Source organism: Vombatus ursinus, unplaced genomic scaffold (genome assembly GCF_900497805.2).
Source record: "Vombatus ursinus unplaced genomic scaffold, bare-nosed wombat genome assembly UNPS02014812.1, whole genome shotgun sequence".
In the NCBI taxonomy this organism is placed as follows: Eukaryota; Metazoa; Chordata; class Mammalia; order Diprotodontia; family Vombatidae; genus Vombatus; species Vombatus ursinus.
This window is the reverse complement of record NW_020954590.1, coordinates 67,451,620-67,472,564: the sequence shown is the minus strand read 5'-3', so window position 1 is coordinate 67,472,564 and position 20,945 is coordinate 67,451,620. Positions and strand designations below refer to the sequence as shown.

Below are 20,945 nucleotides of genomic sequence, written 5' to 3'. Positions count from 1 at the left end.
TTTGTTTGTTTGTTTGTTTTTGTTTTTTGGTTGGGCAGTGGGGGTTAAGTGATTTGCCCAGGGTCACACAGCTACTGAGTGTTATGTGTCTGAGGCCGGATTTGAACTTGGGTCCTCCTGAATCTAGGGCTGGTGTTCTATCCACTGTGCCACCTAGCTGCCCCCCCACAGCAATTTTTTTAAAAAATTAATTTAATTTATTTTTTGTTACATTTTAAGTTCTGAACTCCCCCCACCACTAGAGAAGGCTACCATCTGATACAGTATGGTTGGGGGGTGTGTGTGTGTGTGTGTGTGTGTGTGTGTGTGTGTGTGTGTGTGTAACTATATTATGCATACTTCTGTTTATCAGTTCTTTCTCTGGGGGTGGATAGCATCTTCCTTCATGGGCCTTTGTAGTTGATTTGAATATTTATAGCCTAGTCATTTATAATTATTCTTCAAACAATATTGCTGTTAGTATGTACAATGTTAACAGCAATTCTTAAAGTCTACTAGTACATACAAGAATTGTAATGTGTATCATTAGAAAGAATACTATTCTACCCTGATGAAGTAAATTCTTTGAGTATTGAAATAAGTACACAATACTATGTTGACATTTAATATTTCTGTATGATGATTTTTTTTGAGTTGAAGGTTTGAATATTTTCAAACATTTTTTGGCACCCTCTCTGTTGCGTTTGCAGACAAGCGCCATATAAATGTTTGTTATTATTATTATTAAAAACAGAATATTGTTTTTGTTGTCATCAACATTTAAACAAATAGCATATTAATGTGGTTTCAGTGGAGAAATAGAAACTTGCTTTCCTTAAAGATAAGTATTAAAATAGTGAAGGGTTATATTTTGTTGTTTCCCAAGATTATTACAGAAATTATTTTAGTATCAGCTTTGTGTGTGTTTTAGATGCCATCCATTCCCTGCTGGCAGTTCATTGGTTGGATCAGCCAAATGATGGCCTTGCTCGATAAAGAAGAAGCAGTGGCCGTGCAGCACACCGTAGCAGAGATTGCTGATAACTATCCTCAGGCTATCGTCTATCCTTTTATGATAAGCAGTGAAAACTATTCCTTTAAAGATACTTCTGCTGGTCACAAGGAGAAGGAGTTTGTGTCAAGGTGATGTAACAAATAATTTTCTGATAAAATCCTAGAGACAGTTAAAGATAACGGGCTTGGTAAAATAAACAAATCTTATCCTGTTTACAAAATGTTGTTTGCTGTGCAATTGATGTAATAAAAGTAGCATGTAGAAAATTTAGGTGACCAAGAATATTGCACAGCCTGCTGCAGAATGCACAATGTCAGATTAATAGAGAACTATTGAATTTTTCCATGCCAGAGATGATTTTTCTTGTGTGGTTTCTCTCCTTTATCTAAAAGAGTCTCCTCTCCTCCCATACCTTAAAATTTCTCCTTTAGTCTCTCCAGATTCTTCCCAAATTATGGCATTTCATCCCAAGTCCTTGATAGTCATATTGTGGATAAGACAGATTAGATGGGGTCGTTTTTGAAGTTAGTACCTGAAACCGTTCACATTCAGCGGAAAGGCCTCTCAGCAGCTTATCAGCGTGAAGCTTCAGTATTCTTCCTTCTGTCTGTCTCTGAAGGAAGCCAGTTGAGCTGCTAACAGTAGTTATTTTATCACTAAGTTACTTTTTTAAACTCCATCATATTTTAGCTCCTGAGAGTTAAGCTTTTTATCACCAGGTGACTTATTTGATTACTTGTAATTTTAAAAGAAGACTAGAGGATGAAGAGTTGGGCCACCGAGTAGAGGGTTGACTGGCCTGGGAAGAGCCTTGAGGGAGCCGGACTAACCAGCAGGCTTTTGTGACACCACAGGTGTGAGGTGATTGGGGCTGAACCAGGACGGTGACAGTGTTTAAAAAAAAAAGAAGGGGATATATGCAGAGTAAGGATGTTGTGCGTGGCTGGGCTGGAGCACCATCTGCTCCTGCCTACTACCTGCCCACCTCACAGTCTTTTCTTCTGAACAACCAAAAACAAGTTATTTTTAAAAAGGGGAGGGGGGGTGGAAATTGCTAATGAGGGTGATTTTTTTCACAGTACAAATTTAGAGACAAATTATAAATACCAAATTGCATAGATCAGAAGAAGCCACAATCAATTTTCAAGAAGATCTCAGTTTTTAGCTTCCAGAAACCAAAATGCTAAGGTAAATTTTGGCTAAAGAAGAACCTTGTACATTTTTCTGCTGTTACAGAAAATATTTTGCTTTATTCTCTCCTGTAGTGTAACATTGTTAGATTGAAAACAAGAATCTGATGTTTACAGCAAATAGACTGATCCTGAGAGGACACTTACCTTCCTAAACTTGGCAATTTCTTCTTTCATAGGATAAAAAGTAAATTGGATCAAGGAGGAGTGGTTCAAGATTTTATTAATGCCTTAGAGCAGCTCTCTAATCCTGAATTACTCTTTAAGGTAAAAAGAAACAATAGTAGTATGTATTGTGGCTGCCCAGCTGAGTTGCATACATTGGGGGTGGTGTAGGGAGAGTAAGGTATTACTTCACTCAAGGATGCCCAGAACCAGTGAGGTAGTTGTAAGTGCCCACTTTTCTTCCTCCTTCCTCCTAATTTTGTAACTTTTTAGAGTGTTCTATAACCATTTCTTCAGTGCCATTAAGCATATGGTTATTATTGTTATTATTATATGTGATCCTGTTTATAGCTATTGTAGAACATAGACTCAAAACAAGAGAAATCAAGTAAAATGTGTGCTTTATAATTTAGTATTTCTCCTCCCTCTACTTCTTTTTTCCATATAGGACTGGGTTGATAATGTCAGAAGTGAATTGATGCAAACCCCTGTAAATAAAAAAAAACTTGAAAAAATGTATGAAGAAATGTATGCAATCTTAGGAAACCCAGGGGTTCCTGGCCTTGGGGCCTTTAGAAAGAAGTTTATTCAGGTACGTATGTAAAGTTCATTCAATTCAATGATATATCTTTTTATGAGATTCTCAATGATAATTTAAGCTAAAAATTAAGTCTGTCAACTTCCCAGATTTCCTTCACGTTAGATTCTTTCTTCAGCACATGTTCATTTCTGTTGTTTTCTTTTATTATATGGGATGGCATATGTTATAGGTTGATTGTTAGGAAGTACCACAAAGCTATCATTTGCCTTCTGTATCCCAAGTTTGGTTTCTCAACTCCATAGTTATATGTGATTTAGGAGGCAGGGTAGTGCTGTGGGAAGAGCTTTAGACTTGATGTCACCAGACTTCTGGTTGAATATTGGCTCCACCTCTCGCTGTTTGACCATGGACAAGTCTCTTAAAATCTCTGGGCCTCAGTTTCCTTGTTTTTAAAGTAAAGATAATAATACTTGCACACAAATTCTCATTAATTATCATCATGCCATCTACCCAGCCATTACGCAGTCTCTTTTTTGATCCTTCTCTTTGCCTTCAAATAAATAAAAATAAAACAAAAAACCAAACAAACCCTTTTTCTTTTCTCTCACTTTTCTCATTAGCCCTAGTTTATTTTGAGATGTCACACTTTTGAATTTATTATGAATTCCTTTCCTGCCCTTCTCTCTTTCCTGTTTGGCTTTGGAAAATCTGAGTTGGTCAGTAAGTGCTCTGTGCATCCTCGTCAGCCTCTTCCGGCTCTTTTCTCCTCATTGTAATTATTTCCCATTCTGTGCTCAGAAATCATTTTTTTAGATCTTGCTATCCGTACTGGAAAATATCTGCATAATTTTAGTACGTGGGAGCCCTCCTTATCATTCCTTTCAATCCTTTGACATACAATCTCCCAAAATGTGGAGAGCATGTCAGACTATGCCTGAATTTCTTTCCTATATCATACATATTTATATACATTTATAGAATATACACACATGTATGTGTATAGATGTGTATGTGCATATATACATATGTTTATATGCATGCATGTATGTGTATGACATAGGAAAGAAAAGTCAAGTATAGTCTGATGTGTGGATACACACACATGCAAATACCAGATAGTATTGGGAGAAATACTAGCAGCAAGAGGGAGGGCATCAGAAAAATTCTAATGGAGTAGAGTCTACTTGAAATGAATTTTGAAGGGAACTAGGGATTCTAAGAGGTGGAAGGTGATTATGGGTAATTGTAAGAATGTTATTATTATATTGAAAATGTGTATAATACAACTAATTATCTGTGGCATTTTTTCCAGCCTTGAATTGAACATTAATGTTTAAGGTAAATTTTTATTTTCAGACCTATGGAAAAGAGTTTGACAAATACTTTGGAAAAAGAGGTTCAAAGATACTAGTTATGAAATTCAGTGACTTCAACAGCATTGCTACGGCTTTACTTGATAAAATGAAGGAAGACTCCAGACCCCCTGGGAATCTTAAAGAATGCTCACCCTGGATGAGCAACTTCAAAGTAGAATTCTTGAGGAATGAGCTAGAGGTTCCTGGTAGGTTAACTATTCTGTTTTTTAGGTGCTGGATACACATATTAATTCCCTATATGTATTAAGATCGTAAGTGTGTGTTAAAGTGAACTGAATTTCTGTGCTGCCTGAATAGAAGCAATTTTTAGTTCCCTTTGTTTTTGTTGTTTTAAAGTTTTGTTTCCTTTTTTTTAAAAATCCTGACCTTAAGTAGCATTTTCATAGACATAGCAGAGTAGAATAAGAGGATTATATGTGAAAGTGCAAATCCCTATTATATAAAACTTACTTTTATTTAAAAATATATGATAAATTAAGTACATAACTTTCAAAGCTGTCCTGTCTGTGATTCCTTCTGGCCTTCCTTTTGTTCCCATCTTTGCATTAAAAAAAAAAGTCTTCACTGCCCTTCCTCCCTCTCCTACCCTGTCCTTTCCCTCTTCACTCCCATCCTTAACATGTCTGACCCCCCTCAAAAAAAAAAAAGAAAGAAAGTCAAAACTCTTGTAAAAGCAGTATTAGGAAAAACAAATCCTCACACTGGTTGTCTGAAAATGTATGTCATCTTCTGCTTCTTGAGTCCATCACTCCTCTATCAGGAGGCTGGATACCATGCTTCATCACTGATCTTTTGGAATCATGACTGGCCACTGCATTGATCAAAGTTCTTGAGTTTTTCAGAGTTGCTTTTATTTATTACCTATACATCAGGGAGATAATAGATCCAGTGAAGTGTGGAAGTTACATTTTGCTGGTATTTCTAATTTTAATAATAAATAAGTGCAATATTTAAAGTCACTTGGCACTTACATGATAATTGCTTCAGAAATATGAAACTGATAACACTTTATACATTAATGGAGGGAATGTGTATGTTATTATTTTAGGTTAGATGAAAAATGGATACAAATAAAGTTAACTTATTTCATTGGAATGTGCATTGGTATTACAACCCAAACTATGTATCCTTGTGATGACAGCTGTAGACAGACTGAAGATTAGCTGAATGATGACCCTACCTCCCTGGCCATTTTTTAATATGGCATGGGTTTTCTAGGTTAGATTTGTGAATGAATCTACATAACAGGAGTGAATAATGACGGAAGATTTCTGTCTAGCCAGTCACTGTGCTTTGGTCATTCAGGAGGCATTTAGTAAGTCTGCCATGTGCTGAAAACTGTGCTAGGTGCTAGGGATACAAACACCAAGAAGGAACCAATCTCTGCTCTCAAGTGGCCAGAAGAAGACATCTCTGAAATTGCATTCACTTTTGTGTTTTTAGGCAGTGGTAATTCAGCCATCAGTAAAATTGAAGCAGCTTAACTCCCAGTCTAATGCCGTCTCCTCAGAACAACAGCATTTTAAACTACTGCGATTTGTTTTATATTGGTATGCCATATATTCCATACAAGCAGTTAAACGGAATTCCAAAAGCTAATATTGCATACTTTTTGCTATTAAGAGAAAACTGATTCCTATTTTCTTTATGAATTTTCATACTTTTTTACATGTATAACATGGATGCTGTATTAGATCTCCTATTTAAACAAATACATTTTAAAAATACAGCACTATTTGTAAGAATTTGTTTTCAGCAATCCATTCTTTCACCTTTTGTTCTTTTTAGGTCAGTATGATGGCAAAGGGAAGCCATTACCAGAATATCATGCAAAAATAACTGGATTTGATGAACGGGTAAGGTGGCACACATTTTATTTTTCTTTATATAAGATTTTTGCTATGTGATAGGAGATCCTCTCTTGTGTGGAAAAGTGATATGTGTTTACAGTTTAAAAAAACTTTAAAATATATTTAATTTTATAATAGCATTTATGTAACATTTTAATATTTATAAGATGCTGTATATATCTTATCTCATTTGATCCTAAACCACTCTATGAGATAGATGTAATTATTATCCCCATTTTATAGATGAGGAAACTGAAGCAGGGGGAAGTTAAGTGACTTGCTCAGGGTCACACAACCAGTAAGCATCTGAGGCAGGCTATGAACTCAGATTTTCCTAATTCCCAGCCCAACACTCTGTCCATTCTGACACCTTCATCCTTACAACAACTATAAAAGGTAGTCAAGGTGGTAGTATTATCTGCATTTTACAGATGAATTAAAGCCTCAGAAAGGTTAAAAACTGGTTTTAATGTTTTTGTCCTTAGCACCTAGCACAGTGTTTTTCACATAGTAGGTACCTAATAAATGTTTATTGCATTGTATTGAAAGTTAGTTATCCAAGAGTGCACAGCTAGTAATTAGCAAATATTTAAGCACCAGCTCTGTGCCACGCACTGTTCTAGGCACCAAGATACAAAGACAAAAGTGAAACAGCCATTACCCTGAAGGAGCTTACATTCTATTGAGAGAGATAGCATGTTCATATGCACAGACACAAAGTGATCAGCAGGGGCAGGGTGGGCAGGAAAGGTTTGCTGTCGAGGGGAGTACATGAGCTGAATTTTGAAAGAAATTAGGGAGTCTAAAAAAGCAGAAATGAGGTGAAAGTGTGTTTTATGTATAGGGGACAGTCAAAGCCAGGGCACAGAGATTGGGAGTGGAGTACTATGTTTGGGCAATATTATGAATATCATGCAGGGCACTCCCCTTGCTCCTTTTCTCCTTTGGCAAGCTCATTTCCTGTGGATTCAATTACTAGTTCTTTATAGCTGACCCCCAAGTTTATCGTCTCTAGTTCTGGTCTCCTCCTGGGGCTCCAGTCTCACATTTCTGGCCATTTGCTGGATAGCGCCACATCGTTATCCAGCTGCCCCTTAAGTTAAGTCCATCCCAGACTAAACTTAGCTTTCCAAATCTGCTGCAGCCCCCGTTCCCTTTTCTGTTTCTGTTGAAAATACTCTCATCCTCCCAGTCAATCAAATTTGAAACCTGAGTGTCATCTGTGACTTTCCTTCTATCCAGGCAGTATTCAGTACTATGTTGGAAATGACTCCTTCTCTCTCCCCTTATTTACAGTCTTACTGTGAGCCTCCCAGTTCTTTATTTCTTGCCTAGCCAATTGTAATGACCTCCTACCTGTTCTTTGTGCTTCCAGGCTAATATTCATGTAGATATTAACCCAATTTTCCTAATGCATCACTTTTATGCCATTTCTTTTCTCAGAAATCTTCCATGGCTCTTTATTGGATACCAAATAAAATATTCACTCCTCACCATTATATTTAAGGCTCTTAACAATCTAGCTTCAACCTACCTTTTTAGCTTTATTTCACAGCCCTTTCACGTACTCTGGTTCTCCAGCCGAAGTGAAGAGAGTCTTCCCTTTGCATCCTGTCCTCTCTTGTCTCTGAGCCTTTTCTCATGCTAGCTCCTGTGCTTTGAATGGATTACTCCCAACTCCTGCTCCCATTATGCTACAATCATCTCCATCTGTTAAAACTCAGTTCAGGTGTCACTTCCTCTATAAAGTCATGCATGATCCATCTAGAAATATTCTAGTCAAATGAAGACTCTTGTTTCAGAATGGGAACCAAAGAATCTTGGATTTGGAAGGGATCTCAGAGGCCATTCTGGTCGAGTGCATCCCTAAACAGGAATGACTTTTTCAGTGTCCCCAACAAAGGTCCCCCAAGGGTGTTCCTGTGGCATCCCATTGCACTTTGGATAGCATTGAATGTTAGAAAGTCTCTCCTTAAATCAGACTAAAACCTGTCTCTGTGTGTCATGACTGTGTGGGTAGACTAATTGTGGAACTGAATGAGATCAAGATTCCACAGAATAATACCCAGTAATAAGCCTGAGGTTTCCTGGCTCTGTTAGTGGCCCAATTCGTACTCACCCTTTGAAGCTCCATCTAAAACATCTAAATATTTTTCTAAGGTAAAAGTCATGACATCCATCAGAAAGCCCAAACGTATCACCATTCGAGGCAATGATGAGAAAGAATATCCTTTCCTCGTGAAGGGAGGGGAGGATTTGAGACAGGATCAGCGTATCGAGCAACTTTTTGAGGTCATGAATATCATCCTTTCACGAGATGCTGCTTGTAGCCAACGGAACATGCGGTTAAAAACTTACCACGTCATCCCCATGACCACCAGGTAGGAATTCCATGAGGTTTGTAAGTCTGAAAAATGGCCAGTTTTGAAATAGTAAGAAGAAAAATCCTTTCATGAGAAAGTCTGACTGATGAGTTGTCCTCCCTTCATTCTCTTGGATGGTTGGACACCTGACCTCTCAGGCTTGTAAATATGACAGGAAAATGGAGGGACACTGGACTACTTGAAAAAAGCAGGGGATTTGACTTTTATCTCAGAAAAGGTGGGTAGCCAGGTCACATGAATTTCTATCTTGCTTAAATCCATTGGATTTATTTACCTAGCCTCTAGATGAAATTTTTAGCACAAACCCTTTGAACAATTGTCACAAACGCCCAATAGACTCATGTACCACTAAATGGGAACCACTGATCCAGAGGAAAAAACAAAAACTGTTTGTATCTAAATGTACGTGTACATCTGTTGATTTGTTACTTTTTAAATTGGAGTTTTATTCATACCTTGAATTTTTATTTCAGATTAGGATTGATTGAATGGATAGAAAACACCTGTACATTAAAGGAGCTTCTTTTAAGCAATATGTCTGAAGAGGAGAAAGCTGCTTATGAAAGGTAATACAGGGTTTTACTTGCTCTGAAGATTTGGGACTTAAATCCTTAGGTATGTGTGAAAGCTTAAAATTTAATTTGTCTAAAAAGGCTAGATTTTTTTCATAAACTGAATTTACAGATTCCTTTCTTAATCTGAGCCACTATCAATTGAGGTATTGTTTCCTTTAAAAAAAGAAAAACCTGTCTTCTGTTCCTCCACTTCTCCGATATTGTCATGAGGTACTTTCATTGTCCATTGTTCTTTTCTGCTTCATTATGAGATGACACTCTTATTTTATTGTACTTCTGAAACAAATGTAAACCTTTTACTCAAGCAAAAGAAATACAGATGAGGGTATTCCTATTTCCTATGACCTTGTGGAGATTGTGTGTTTGTTTCAGGATGTTCACATTGACTAGGATCAGTTAAGGCAGGGAAAAGAGGGAAGAACAATAACTAATTCTTTGTTTAGCTCTTAGCATAGAGTAATTGTTTGTTCTTCGTGCCATAAGAGAAAATGGGGCATTTCCAGATACGGCCTATGAATGCGCAAAAGCATTGAAAGAATTTGAAAACAGTCACTAATTCCATCTGTGATGTCACAGATTAGTCATTTGAGCCAGTGAACCATGTCACAGGTCAAAGACTTAGGTTCTGAATTACATACATTTGACCCTTTCTGAGTCTTAAGTCATGTGACTTAGCTTTCTATAAAGTAGAAGAACAGTGTCGACAGTTGTTATTAACATATGATGAAAATTATCTTGGCATTTTTCACAGATTTGAAGTCCAGTGTAAAGAATTTAGGTTGGATAAAATAGGATTTGAATAGGTAAAGAAATAAGATGTGGGAAGGGTAATTTCTCTAAGAGAGGGAGAAGTGTGAATAAAAGCATGGAGGTAGAAGGGGTGTTTTGTTTTTGCAAGAAATAATGATGCATCCTATTTTTCCAGAGGGTTTATGAAGGTGATTAACCTTAAAAGGAAGAGTTTGTGAGAGTTTATAAGCAGGGAGTACGAGTTTTGAAGCAGTGATGTATTGGACAAGAGGGAGAAAGAGTAGAGGCTGGGAGACCAGTTTGGAGTCTGCTATAGCAGCACAGGCATGAAAAAATGAGGGTCTGAAGCAGGGTTTTGTGTCCTTTGAAAACAAAGAACAAGAGTCGTTTTGGCAGAAGAATTAGCAGGCCTTAGTGACTCTATAGCATATAAGAGAGGACCAAAAAATTACACTGAAGACTTGAGCTTGGGTGAGTTCCTGTTTCTATCAATAGCAACATCATTTTTTTCTGGGGATGATTAAGGCTTGATTATCTTCCATCAGGAATTATTCAAGTAAAAGTAGGTAGAGTATGGTAAAGCTTTTCCTTCTGGGCAACATCATTATTAGCCAGGATTACCTTACTGGAGAAAGACAATCAGTGTTTCTCTTTAAGTGTTTCCCTTTAAGTAATTGAATTGTCTTCTCTAGAAGAGAAAAACTCAGTCCCTCAAGGTGTTGAAAATCTGTCTGCTAAAGCCAAGAATTCTGAGTTTGTCTGACTGACGTGTTGACTTGTGAGACACCAATTAGTCAACATCTTCTTGCCTCCACACCTCCATTCATAAAATGGAATCACAATATGGAGCCGCAACAGGCAGCTGTAGGCATTCATGGAAATGAATACAGTATACTAGGGCTATCTTACCTGTTTGAAAAAGAGACTTTCAGTCAGTTTTAAGTGACATTCTTACCAGTTTTACAAGCTAAAGATTTTTTTTTTACTTGTAGGAACAAGCAGAAAGGAGGCTTGAATCAAAAGGTCAATTTAGAAACTGACTTACAGTAATGAGTCACAGGAAATATACCATAAATGTATCAAATGAGATAACAAATGTAAAGTGCTTAGCACAGTGTCTGCTGCATAATAAACGCTTAATAAATGCTTATTTCCTTTTCTATCATAAATGTTTGAAATACTAACTTCCCTTACAGTAAGTTAACACTTTTGTACATTTGTAGGAAAAAATGATTAGTCTTTATAGCAGCAACCGAAGTTGGCTGAACCTGTACAATTCTGTATATTTCCCAGTGGGCCAAGCATTTCACATGTTCTCACAGATAACAGTGAGGACAGCATTTTAAATTCCAATTCTTGAGCAGCAATTTTTATTTTAAAATAATTCAGTCTTGTTTTAATTTGGGCTTTGATGTGTCTATAAATGAGGAGAAAGGATAATATTTTAAACAGGGGGAAAATAGGCTGAACCAACCTCTCCCCCTACCCCCTAAGTGTTTACGTGTGTTTTAAAAATGGCAGTGTGGAGGAGCATGATACTGCACATCTGTAGTGTCAGCTACCAGGAAAGGGGAGGCTGCTGAGCTCTGTTGAGCTCAAGAGTTCTGAGCCACAGTGGGCTTTGCTGATTGGGTTATCTACACTAAGTTTGGCATGAATGTGGTGAGCTCCCAGCAGTGAGGGGCAAACCAACTGAGGTTGGAAACAGCTATAGGCCTGCAAGTAGTCTCAATCCTTCCAGCCTGTTAGAAAGACCCAGTCTTTTTTTTTTTAAATAGCAATATGATACCTTACTCATCCACTTAAAACATCAGAATATGGTATAATACTGTACATTTATCAGTATGGCTTGATCAATAGACATTTTCTTTTAAAGTTTAGAGGGTTAAATTATCCCTGGTCTAAGTTGCTAGCTAGATAAAATATTTATTAAACACTTTTAATATGCCAGATACTTTAAGTGCTGGGAATACAGATAAAGGCAAATATAAGCTATCCCCTGACATCAAGAAGCTCATATTCTAATGGGAAAAGACAGCCCATCAAATGGAGCTAAAGAAGAGGGGGCGTGTTCTGGGAGCTGAACCAGGTTTGAGGTGAGCATGTCTAGCATGGGGACATCGTCCAGTCGAGGTCTGGAAAGGAACTTCACCAGTGAGAGGAGGAAGCTGCGGGGTGGAGGTATGGCCAGGCCACTTCCAGGAGGTGGAAAAGTAGTCTGGGGAGACCTGGGCTGAGTGAGGTGTGATTGTAATACAGTACAATTATATTAGATTTGTATTAAGCAGAAAATTATTGTGTCAGATTGTTTTTCGTTTTATGGCTGTGTGTTTAGACAGCAGGATAGAGTTAAAGTTTTTTAAGAGTTTTTTGCCAATGAAAGACAGTATATAAATTAAATTTCATATCCGCTATCCAGAATAAGAGGCTAACGTTCTGTAACATAATATAACAGAAGCTTAATTTTTTTCCCACACTCTTCTACTGAGAATGACACCAAACTATATATGAAATTGTCAGGGTGGGGCATATTCTGAAATCATATGATCCTAAAGAGAAACTGATTTTTGAATTCTGTTTTTAATTTCTATTGTTAGTGGACCCAAAGCCCCACATTTTGAATATGGTACCTGGCTAGCAAAAATGACTGGAAAACAAGATATTAGTGCCTATATGTTAATGTACAGGTAAGTGTGTTCTATAAATGGCTAATTAATTAACAAGTATGTACCAAGCCTGGTACTAAAGATACAGAGATTAAAAATTAGATACTTCCTTATCTCAAGAAGATTACATTCCATACCCAGTATGTGTCTGTGTTAATACACATATCTACAAAGTAAGTGCAAGGTGATTTTGCAGGGAGGGTGCTGGTGGCTAGGAGGTGTCATGGAAGGTTTCATGTAGAAAGAGCTGGATCTTGAAGAAAATAAGGAATTCTAAGAGATAGAAACAAGGAGAGTGTGCTGCACACTTAGGCAACGGCTGGTAGAAGCACCGAAATGAGAGAGAGCATGTTATAGGAGAGAAAACAGCAAGGCCAGCATGGCTGGACCAGAGAGTATGTGAAAGGGAGCAGAGTGGAATAAAGCTTGAACAATAGATTGGAATCAGGTGGTGAAGGGATTTAAACGCCAAATAGAGGAATTTGTATTTGATCCTAAAGGTATTAGGGAACCATCAGAGTTCAATGAATTAGAAAGGTCAGGTCTGTGTTTTAGGAAAATCACATTGACAGCTCTGGAAGATGGATTGGAATAGAGAAAGTCTTAAGGTAGTGAGAATTCTTGCAGAAGTCCAGGTGAGAGGTGAGGAGAGCCCACACTATGTTGGTAGCCATGGGAGTGGAGTAGGAAGATTTGGCAGCTGATTGGAAACATAGGATGAGAGAGAGAGAGGAGTCAAGGAAGTCTGCAAACTTGGGAGACTGTTTGAATCTGCTGTTGAAGTTTGGAATTTGAAAGGTTGAGTAAACGACTGGATACCAGAGCTCAGGAGAAAAAAAAAAAAAACAAGGCTCGATTTATATATTTAAGTGTTATCTACATTAGAGATGTTAGGTGAACCCATGGAAACTGATGAGGTCACCAAGCGAGAGAGGAGGGAAAGAAAAGAGAAGAGGGTCCAGGATAGAGCCTTAGTGGACACACACAGTCAGGCATGATATCGATGGCGATCCTGCAAAGGGGATCAGAAAGGACTGGTCCAACAGGAAGAAAAAGACCCAAGAGACAGCTGTCACAGAAACCCAGAGAGGAGAGAAGACACAGGAAGAGGAGGTGGTCAGCCGCATCTCTTGTTGAAGAGAGGTCCGCAAGGAGGAGGGCTGAGAAAAGGCCGTTGGATTTGACAACTTAGGGGTCTTGTGTAACTTCGGAGACAGTATAGACAGATTTCTGTAAATTTGCATTGCAAAATTCAGCTCTCCTGCCTGCAGGTGGCAGTTGAGAAGTGAGTGCCAAGTTCCATATTGTATACCTCACAGAGTTGTGGTAAGGAAAGCATTGTGTTTTGTAAGTCTTCAAATGCTGTGTAAAATGTAAATTACTGTTACATATTATTATTATTATTGCTTCTTTCTATTTCTAGGAAAATTTTAGTTACTATTAAGTGTAATATATTTTAATGAAAGAAGTTAGGTTCTTAATTGTGTTTTTTGATGCTCATATTTCTAAATTAATATGCTTTACATTTTTTTTCTTGAATACAGTATGTTGTAGTGGTAGTATTGTTTTTTTGTGTTTTTTCTTAAATGATATTCATTAATTCAAGTTAAAAAAAATTTTAATTAAGCATCTGTTATGTGAAAAGCAGAGGTAGTACAGCATATTGAATTAGAGACTTGGCCTTGGAGCCAGGGACACCTGGCTTCAAGTTCTGCCTGTGGTACACACTGACTGAGAGTCCCTGGGCAAGTCATTTAACCTGTCTATGCTTTAGGCAATTCTCTAAGACTATTAATTGCAGAAATCAGTTACCAACATGAATTAATAGAGGAGAGGGAGTATCCTTACCTCAGAGTTTCCTATACCAGTGAAAACACAGATATCCTGTCCCTACCTTTATACCTGTGTGAAAACCACCGTGCTATTTTCTTCCCTTATGGGAATGAATGATTGAATGGATAAGTATTGAGTGCTTACTATGACTAAGTACAGGGATACAAATAATAAAGCAGTTTCTGCTCTTGAGTTAACACTGTAGTTGGGGAGAAAACACATCTAGAAGGGTTCAGATTCAGGGCAAATGGAAAGGCCAGGAAACCCTGTGAATGTGTGGACAGGGCAGTTCGCAATGCCTCGGGGTGCCCCAGGGCAGATGGTGAGGCCCAGAGGACTTTAGGACACAGTGGCAGGACAGATGATAAGGACAGGTATCCTCTGTCTTACCAGAAGGATTGTAGTTGATGAATCGTGGCTTACGGAAGCGGTGAACGGTCTTGGCCCATAGTGGGTACTCAGTGTTTACTGATTGATTGATGTCTCCTTGGCCCTGAGTGAGAAGGATTGAGGGTCCTAACCTGCGGCTCTGGAGGGGGATGGGCCAGCCAAAGAATCAGAGTGTAGTAGGGATTTTTTGGTATCCCCAAAGAGACGGGGATGTCATAGACACTGATGGCTAGCCAAGATCAAGAAAAGGGAAGAAGGGGTCTTTGAGGGAGGGTTGGAGGAAGAACTCCTGCATGGCTAATACTTCCTGAAGCCCGGTCAGGGTGACCAGTCAGGGGAGGGGGGAGAAGGGCAGCATCATTGGCAGCTCTTCTTGCCGTGCTGTGCCGACCCAGGGGCTCCAGGTAGCCCTGACTGAATGAGCCTCAAAGATAAGACGCGTGTGTAGAATATGGAAGCTGTAAAGGAGAGGCGCAAACAGTGCTTTCCTGTAAAGCAGGCCACAGGACATGAGCTTTTGGGATTTATTGCTGTATCTGTAGACTAACAAGTAGAAGTTAATGTTACACTTTCACCATAGTTCTTTTTGTATTGAGATGATGTGATTTTATCCTAATAAATGATCAGAATTCTTCAGTGGTATGTGGAGGCAGCTAGGTGGCACTGTGGCTACAACTCTGAAACTAATTCAAATCTGGCCTCAGACACTTAACTAGCTATGTAACCCTGGGCAAGTCACTTAACCTCTATCTGCCTCAGTTTCCTTATCTGTAAAATGGAGATAATAATAGCACGTACCTCCTAGAGTGGTTGTGAGGATAAATGAGATATTCATAAAGTGCTTTGCAAACCTTAAGGCCCTATAGAAATACTAGCTCTAGTAAAATAGATTATGAACAGATCATCCAAAAACAGTCATTTGATACTTGAGTTTCATTTGAAGCAAACATTTTAAAAAATTAAATTTCAAGAATTTCAGTGCTGAATTTCAATTTCGATAAATTTGTGTCATTTAATCACAGACGAGCTAATCGTACTGAAGCTACCACATCTTTCAGAAACCGAGAGAGTAAAGTACCAGCAGATTTGTTAAGGTGAGTAAACTTCATCTAACTTTTTTGAAATCATATGTCTGTACTAGTTAATGAGACATTGCTTCTGAATTCCATAGGAGGGCCTTTGTTAAAATGAGCACAACCCCTGAGGCCTTTCTGGCTCTTCGATCCCATTTTGCCAGTTCTCATGCACTGTTGTGTATCAGCCACTGGATCCTAGGGATAGGAGATCGGCATCTATCCAATTTTATGATCAACATGGAGACGGGTGGCATGATTGGAATAGATTTTGGGCATGCATTTGGATCAGCTACACAGGTATGTTTTTTAGAGCCTTTAAAGTATGGTATTGGGCTGCTCTTTTCTGTTGATTTAGTTGTCACATAGCAGTCTAATATTATCAAGCAGTTATGGCAGGACCCTATAAATTTGATTATTGGAATTTTTCCACCTCCTCTTTTTTGTGCAGTATATTCACAGGAAAGGCAGGGTTCACATTCTCCTTCATGTTATACAAACACCATATAAATGCAGTAATGGTTAAAGGATGGTTGTAAACTTATATCTTGAGATTTTTAGTAAATATTTTTTATTTTCTATGTGACTTTATTTTTCTCCTCTTTAGTTTCTCCCAGTCCCTGAGTTGATGCCTTTTCGTCTAACTCGCCAATTTATCAATCTGATGTTACCAATGAAAGAAACTGGTCTTATCTACAGTGTCATGGTGCATGCTCTAAGAGCCTTTCGCTTAGATCCAGATCTTCTCATCAGCACCATGGATGTATTTGTAAAGGAACCTTCTTTAGATTGGAAGGTAGGTTTTGGCTATATTAAGTTTTCTATTCTACTGTATCCTCGCTGAATTATAAACCTGAGAGGCATCAGATTATAACTTTAGTAAAGCTTTTACATATTTTTATTGCTTTGTATAGTGTTATTTGAAACTAATATTTAAATTGTAGATGATAAATGTCAGACTCATCTTGCCTGAAAACTAACTATATAAAAACTAAGCAGAAGCCAGAGCAACAAATAGTTGTTCATCTTGGATAAGGTGGAGGAAAGGAAAGCTCAGTGAAGGCTGACATAGTTGAGCTATGGGTGGAAATATAATTCTTTTGATGTTCTTTCTGTGACATAATGTCTAAAAGTTGGAAACATTTAACAGTGAACTTACCTGAATCACATATTTATTTTTATTACTTAGTATTTTGTGTCCCCCCCCAGTATACCTCAGAGTTTCTTTGTAAGCCATAAAGAAGTAAAGTTAGTGAACCTCTTCATGTGTAACTGAACATATATTCAAAAATAACTTCAATCTACTCCATCTCGTTAAATTCATAAACACTGGCATACATTTTTAACACTGCCTAGTATAATTGGGCATAGACATCAGTTTGCCTAGAGAAGTTTGTTTGGGAATTTGTTCTGTGTGACTGTGGTCATGATTATATAATTGCTAAGTAGAGGAAAAAACACTGTTGTTCTCTCTTAGAACTTTGAACAAAAGATGTTGAAAAAAGGAGGATCATGGACCAGAGAAATAAACATCACTGAAATAAACTGGTATCCTTTACAGAAAATAAATTATGCTAAGAGAAAGTTAGCAGGAGCCAATCCTGCAGTCATTACCTGGTAAGTGTTACTTACTTATATGAGACTCGTTAGATTTTGTGTTAATGACCAAAATTGCCCTTGCTGAGATGAAGAAAATAAACTTTTTTTTTAACCAGTCTTAAAAGATTATCTGAGACTTCTAGGGTGGAGAAGGGGGTTGGAGAAGGATGAAAAAAAAGAGTCATTTGACCATCCAAGAGAATATTGTATTTGTATACTACAAAGTTTTCTTTTTCCTTTAGCTCTTTATTAAGGAAGCCTAAAAGGTATAGCAACTAAACAGAAAACTTGAAAGCATCGACTCCTGTTACATCTTAACCTCAGATACTTATCTTTATTGATACTAGGTTTTCATTTAGAAATGCTGATTTAGACTCAGTGTTCTCAGTTCTTCATTCTAATCATCAGAACCTTCCAAAAATGGAATGGATTACTTGAGTTTTCCATGATTCTAGGTATTTGAGTAGAGGCTAGATGATGATGATGCTTTGTTAGGGATGCTGTAGAGAGGATCAGTGCATCCATCAGGGTACCTCTGGATGATCTGAAAGGTCCTCCCCAACACTAAGGACGATTTTCCTGAGATTTCAAGCAAATCTAAGTGTCCAAAACCGCTTTTTACTTCCATAACTGGAAGGAGAAAGTTATTCTTAGGAATTAAGAAGGAAAATGACCAGAGGAAAACTTGATGAACTCTGTAGCTTTTGCTTAAGGAGATGATCTCTAAGGTCCTTTCCCCTTCTAAAAATCCTATGATTCCATGGAATCGGGCTTGTTGAATTTACTGTAAGTGATGAAATGAAGAGATTATCATAGCACAGTAAGGAATACAGCCATAGAAAGAAACAAATACATGGTTTAAAATAATGTGATTTTTATTTCAGTGATGAATTACGCCTGGGCCACGAGAAGGTCTCTGCCTTTGAGTATTATGTGTCTGTAGCTCGAGGAAATAGAGATTACAACATTCGTGCTCAACAACCAGAGGACAGGCTTTCTGAAGAGACTCAAGTCAAGTGTCTTGTGGATCAGGCTACAGACCCCAATGTGCTTGGCAGGACTTGGACAGGATGGGAGCCCTGGATGTAACTCTGGAGAGAAGAGGGAAGTATCAAAGAAAAATACGTGAAGTTCTTAGAAGTAAATAGGCCCATCTTCCTGAAGCACTGAAGAAAAGAAAACTAGTTTGAACTTCGTTTTGTGGAATTGAATATAATTCATCGTCATGATTCAAAATTAATGCCATTGTAACAGTAAGAATAACGTTTTATAGCAGGAGAAAAAATATAGGCCCACACCAAGACCAAAGATGAGATGCTTTTTAAAAAACTATCGGTCTTTTTCATTTAAGCATGTTGTAGATGCTCAAGTTAGCTATCCACCTACATTCATTGTGATTTTATCCACCATCATCTTGGGAAGTTTCTTAGCAAACCAACAACTAATGAGGTTGAAATTTTCATGTATTATTCAAACTGGTCATAGGAATGGGAGGTAATGGCCCACCTGTAGCAAGACTTTGGGGAAAAAAAAAAAGACCAAAAGCATACATTATTTACTGCTTGTAATTACTGTTCTTTAACTTTTCTTTATAAATAAAACAATAGTAGACCCTTACTAATGTCTTATTTTGGATCCATTTTATAGGTTGTTTTTTTTTTTTTCTCCTCTTCCCAATTCTGGCAGATTTACTTAAAAGAAAAAATTCTTTGAGAAAAATTTGACCTATATGACCAATTTCTGCCAGTCTGATCCATAAAGGAGAAAAGATAAAAGTGCCTTGAGTTAAATATATACATTTACATTCCTCTCTTATCCTCAGCACAAAGATAACTTCAGTGAACCCCCACGTATGCTGACAAATGATACCAAAGTACAAAGCGTCTTGTTTGTGAAATATTAAAAATGACTCTACATTTAAAGAAATTCCATACTTCAAACACAAAACTGCAAGCATTACAGATCAATGAAGAACTCATTTACAATTAACAAGATTGTGTAATTAAAAATCACTTCTTTAGTAAGCACTGAAGTCTCAGCTCCTCTTAACATGTCCTCAGGCCAGTGATGCTTTTTATGGTGACTAATTTTTTGGAACCATTCTTAGACTTTGGTGTGAAATAAGATTGGGCTTAAATGATGGTAGGTATAATAAAGTTAATATTGGACACAACATGTCTGGCAGGTATGAAGTTGTAAAGTCTAGAGTTAGGGCTTATTAAAAGGAAAATGAATAATACAGGTTGGTTGTCTTTTTTTTTTTGAAGTAGTTTCGAAAGAATAATTCAACTTCTCTAGTAACGCGTTGTGTCACTAGTTAATTCTAGTATAGTCAGATGGATCCCATTATGGCACTGAAACATTTATAGTTTGTGAAGAGTGTTCTCAACAAATGACATTTATTCAGCTGAAATATTTTATCTTTTCAGGAAAAATAAGGGAGATCATGTATGTGAAAATCTACTATGTATATAATCCAGTGGATACTTTTTGCTGCAACATGGAGACAATCAGACCAGAATTTAGCTAACTTTTGATTTGGACTGTTCAAAAAATATTCCATTTTCTTTAGCTGTTGTAATTTTGATTTTTTTTCCCTCACATATGCAAATGGAACTGAATACATCCAATCCCGATTTTAAATGTTTGTTTCCTGATAATGTAGAATGAGGTTGATTTGTCTGCATTATGTGAAATTACTGAAACTTGTGAACTACTTTTTACATTTTATATCAATAAAAGAAATGTCACTTCAAGTTTACTGTATGGAAGTGTCTTCAATCAGAGCTTTCTGCTTGGAAATGACGACATAACTAATTATGAGTACATTAAAAAAAATCCCCAAGCTGCAGCTTACCTTGTGTTCAAAAACCAATTGTAAAACTCAGTCAAGGGGCAGCTAGGTGGTACAGTGAATAGAGCACCAGCTCTGGAGTCAGGAGGACCTGAAGTCAAATCCAGCCTCAGATACTTGACGCTTACTAGCCATATGACCCTGGGCAAGTCACTTAACCCTGATTGCCTCACTCAAAAAAAGAAAAAACAAAAAAACTCGGTCAAGATGGTGAATTCCCTCATCACACGTCTATGAGGGACACGTCTGACTACTTTGACCTGTAACTGAAGAGCAAAACTTAGGCTTGTGGTTGTTTTGCAAATAGTAATGTCATACCTGGAGCTACCCCAAGACTGATGACATGGTAAGGTCAGCATCACCCAAACCAATAGCTCTTAGCCCTCACCGATGCGTTTCCTTTTAAGTTAGTATTTTATCACAAGGACCTCATGTAGTGAATCGTGGTATCAACCAGTATCCAATAACGATGAAAACAGATCAAATACTGTCACTTCCCGAGCCACCTATTCCCACAATCCTGACTCCCAGCCTCTCAAGTCGCTAAAGCTACCAGTTGTGGCTCAGGTTCAGTAGCTGTGCTAGAGCTCACTCTCGACCTATTGACACGTGAATGGGGGGAAACACTTGCCACCACAAAAACGGTTGATGTGGGTTCCGTGTCTCCATTATTGGATGCTACAAGAATAACGAGAGATTAGGTCC

General features: G+C 37.7%; 1 protein-coding gene across 4 annotated transcripts in view; it reads left to right on the top strand.

The window, feature by feature from the left end:
- LOC114053672 (DNA-dependent protein kinase catalytic subunit-like) overlaps positions 1-20,142 on the top strand; it is a 167,918-nt gene extending 147,776 nt beyond the window's left edge. For 3 of the 4 annotated variants that reach the window (XM_027876779.1, XM_027876781.1, XM_027876778.1), the window contains 13 exons: positions 911-1,122; positions 2,364-2,451; positions 2,798-2,941; positions 4,247-4,451; positions 6,055-6,122; positions 8,277-8,497; positions 8,974-9,066; positions 12,423-12,512; positions 15,737-15,808; positions 15,886-16,087; positions 16,395-16,583; positions 17,265-17,404; positions 18,271-20,142. In XM_027876779.1, coding sequence (XP_027732580.1) covers positions 911-1,122; positions 2,364-2,451; positions 2,798-2,941; positions 4,247-4,451; positions 6,055-6,122; positions 8,277-8,497; positions 8,974-9,066; positions 12,423-12,512; positions 15,737-15,808; positions 15,886-16,087; positions 16,395-16,583; positions 17,265-17,404; positions 18,271-18,475 — 1,929 coding nt within the window. In that variant the 3' untranslated portion in view covers positions 18,476-20,142. The remainder of the gene's footprint in view (positions 1-910; positions 1,123-2,363; positions 2,452-2,797; positions 2,942-4,246; positions 4,452-6,054; positions 6,123-8,276; positions 8,498-8,973; positions 9,067-12,422; positions 12,513-15,736; positions 15,809-15,885; positions 16,088-16,394; positions 16,584-17,264; positions 17,405-18,270) is intronic. The other variant, XM_027876780.1, reaches the window with a different exon arrangement.
- The last annotated feature ends 803 nt before the right edge of the window (positions 20,143-20,945 follow it).